This window comes from Triticum urartu, chromosome 6A (genome assembly GCF_056163025.1).
Source record: "Triticum urartu cultivar PI428250 chromosome 6A, HENAU_Tu73, whole genome shotgun sequence".
Classification (NCBI taxonomy): domain Eukaryota; kingdom Viridiplantae; phylum Streptophyta; class Magnoliopsida; order Poales; family Poaceae; genus Triticum; species Triticum urartu.
In genome coordinates, this window is record NC_141878.1 from 42,264,029 (window position 1) to 42,267,853 (window position 3,825).

General features: G+C 44.2%; 1 protein-coding gene across 1 annotated transcript; it reads right to left on the bottom strand.

Moving 5' to 3' along the window:
* Positions 1-212: 212 nt before the first annotated feature.
* On the bottom strand, positions 213-3,493 carry LOC147963716 (uncharacterized). The gene is made up of 3 exons (XM_087528892.1): positions 3,360-3,493; positions 669-3,250; positions 213-580 (listed from the first exon to the last, which is right to left on the bottom strand). Exons 1-3 carry the CDS (start codon positions 3,491-3,493, stop codon positions 213-215), a joined length of 3,084 nt encoding a protein of 1,027 aa, XP_087385018.1.
* Between the last annotated feature and the right edge of the window lie 332 nt (positions 3,494-3,825).

Below are 3,825 nucleotides of genomic sequence, written 5' to 3' on the forward strand. Positions count from 1 at the left end.
AAAATTTTGGTGATCCGATGGCTAAGGTACATTGAATTGTGCAGCTCCCATTGCTCACAAGTCACAACTCATTACCATATCGTGTTGACATTCCGTTTAAAAGACAGGCATATTAGTTGGCTTGTGAATTGCAGCAACAAAGTTTGTACCACCTTCTGTTTAGATTTAATATGATGAATACTAATCACAATGAAGCGAGGGCCATCAAGCATTTAGATGGACCCACCTCTACCCAATAGGTGCGTGCGGTACGTGTCTCTGATCGTCAGTAGCTCTCTCATAGCATCCCCAATCTGCATGCGATCAGTTGGCAGTTCCTTCGAACATAATATCCCAATGTGCAGAACTGAAGTGATGCATGAAGCTCTCATTTCTGTTCCTTCCCCCGGTGAAGAAAATAAGCACAGATCCACCAGGTTGGTGGCTTGGTCCCTCAGTGCTATCTCGACGTAACTATGTAGGTTAAGATCTTGCAGAAACCCACCATCAGTTGGCCTTTTACCAGTGAACAACTCTAACAACATTATTCCGTAGCTATAGGTATCACCATAGACCGAGACTTCATTTCCTTGACCGTACTCTGGAAAAGAAATGCATGTGAAATTAGTTTGGAATGAGAAATTGGTACATAAAAGATGAGCAACAGTGGTGATTGGTTAATGGCAAACCTGGGGCAGCATATCCAATTGTTCCCCTTCTTGTAGCCCAACCACTTGATATCTCTAGGAGGCTAGTATCATCCTCAGGCAAGAACCTTGCAAGTCCAAAGTCACCCACATGGGCAACCATGTCATCGTCGAGGAGAATATTGCTTGGCTTAAGATCACAGTGAACTATTGGCACTGGCTTATTGTGGTGCAGATATTCTAGTGCTGAAGCTACATCAATGGCAATGTCTACCTTTTGGGTAAGACTGAGCACCCCATTGCCCCCATCTTCCACGAGACGGCTGTGTAGCCATTGATCAAGATTTCCATTCGGCATGAACTCAAATACGAGAGCTTTGAAGTCTAGACCCTTGAAATCAATACTTGAGCAGACTGTCAATATCTTCACAAGGTTTCGATGTCTGATGCATCTTAAAGTCTCACATTCTGCAACAAAGCTTTGAGATGCCTCTCGCTGCTGGAGGTTGAGCACCTTGACAGCGACAATCACTTCCTGATCTTCATTCATCATTGTTCCTTTGTACACTGAGCCGAAGCTTCCTGTGCCTAAGAGATTCTCAGAAGCAAAACCACTTCTTGCTCTCACTAATTCACCATAGGTAACCCTCATATGTTGTCCACTATGGAGCGATGGAACCTGTCCTGTCTCTGTAAACTTGCTTTTCAATTTCCGTTGTGCAAATAGTGCAAATAGTACTACTAAGATAATGCAAATAACTGCACTGCCTACTGAGATCAACACGACAAGCTTGTGATACCACTTCTTGGATGTATGATTTGAGCAGGGATGCAAGTTAAATTGGGAGATTCCTCCACATAAGCCATAGTTCCCTTCAATCAGAGCTGCACTTGCATTCAGAAATAATCCATGTTTCGGAACTTCACCCACAAAATTGTTGAATGATATATTGAGGGTAGCGAGCCCCTGCATGTCCCCAAGGAAGAATGGGATCTCACCGGACAAGTTGTTTCTTGAAACATCAAGAACTAGAAGGCCTTTCATCTGTGACATTGATGCTGGAATCGTGCCCTGAAATAGGTTTCCTTCCATACTGAGATACTGCATACTTCCACACTGAGCTAGAGAAGCAGGAATTAATCCAGTTATCCTGTTGTCAGACACATCCAGAGATCCAATATTCACCAGATTACCAACTTCTAAAGGAATTTTCCCAGTTAACTTGTTGCCCTGAACCTCCATAGAAACAGACAGTGTCGATATGAGGAAAATCTCTTTTGGTATTGGACCAACAAGCCGATTGAATGCTAGGCTCAGCACCATCAGAGGGCAGCTTCCAAGGCTGGATGGTATGGGGCCAGTAAGCACATTTTGGGCGAGGGCAAGTATACTTAATGCTGTTAGATTTCCAAGCATTGGTGGAATTGGTCCAGATAAACTGTTGTTGTTTAAGTATAGTTCAGCCAGGATCCCAAGGTTACCAATCGATTCAGGAATTTTTCCATGTAGGAAATTGCCATCCATCTGCAAGAGTTGCAAGTTGACAAGGTTTCCAATTCCTTCAGGTATATTTCCATGCAGCATGTTGCCTGTCACGCTAAAATATTCTAAGTTTGTGGAAAGATTTGCTATTGAATTTGGTAGCACCCCTTCTAGTTTGTTATTGTCAAGAGCTAGGTATGATAGCATACTACAGTTTGTCAAGCTAGAAATGAAATCCCAATCGGCATCATTCCTTGCCTCTAGTTGGGTATTTGAGAGAAGCAGTCTCGATAAGCTCTTCATGGTAGCTCCAAGACATTTTGGTATTACTCCGGAAAAAAAGTTGTCAGAAAATTGAACTAGTTCAAGCATTGAAGCATTACACAAAGACTCCGGGATGGACCCATGAAATCTGTTATTGTCCATGGAAAGTTGCTGGAGTTGTGTAAACTTATTACCCAAGTCATCTGAAATGGATCCACTCAGGTTGTTGTATTGCACATTGAAAAATTGGAGGGATGAAAGATTATATACAGAAACTGGTATGGAACCCTCGAGTTGACTCCCGTTGAGATAAAACTCAACGAAAAAACTGAGTTTCCCGAGAGTGTGAGGAATTGAGCCTGTAAGATTATTAGATGTGAGAGAAAGCACGTTAAGGAGATTCAGATTTCCTAATGATTTAGGGATGCTACCGGTTAGGCCATTTGACTGGAAATCTAGAATTAGTAAATTAGATAGATTTCCTAGGGAAGCTAGAATCGGTCCTGAGAGTCGGTTCGTGGCTAGATACAAAATCTGTAATTTTTGGAGGCCACCAAGAGAGGCAGGAACAGAACCTGACAGACCATTAATGTTAAGGTATAAACTGGTCAAGTTTCTAAGATTTGCAATCTCTGTAGGAATTTCTCCTACTAGCATGTTTGGTACCAGATGAAGAACGATCAGACCTTTCAGGTTTCCAATCTCCGCGGGAATGTTTCCTGTAAGGTTGTTGTACCCAAGAGCCAGCACCTCTAGATTATGCAGGGATGACAACTCCCGTGGCACCGAGCCTTTATGCATGTTGTGACTCAGATCAATAACTCGAAGCTGGACACAAGCGGCCAGTGTCGGTGGGATCTCCCCGCCGATGGAGTTCCTGCTGAGGTTCATATACTCGAGTTCTACGAGATGTCCAACCTCTGAAGGTATGGTACCGGAGAAGCGGTTCTCTTGGAGGCCAAAATGCCTGAGGTAAGTTAGGTTACCTATGGAAGAGGCAATGGAGCCAACAAGGTTGAGCCCACCAAGATCCAGTGCTACGACACGGCCGCCGCCGCGGCCCCGCATGCCACATGCCACTCCGCGCCATTGGCACATAAGGATCGACTGGTTTCCCCATGCATTCAGTGCTTGGAATGGGTCTCCATTGATCAGGGCCCTCAGTGACATGAGCGCTTGGTGGTCAGTGGTGCTTGTTGTGGCAGTGTCAGCAGTGGACACCAAACACGGGAGGCAAACACCAAAAACTCCATGGCTATCATGATCGACATGTTTAGGCGATGCAAACAATGGCTGGTTTGCAGGCTAGAAGCTTTGTTGAGCTTATATATATAGTGATTCTTTCCTTTTTGTTTCTTCTTTTGCGGGGAACTCAGATAGTCATTTGCTTGGGCCCGTCGGTTTCATTCTTGGCATTTTCTGTCCGAAAGATCCCGGATATATTTCCGAAGG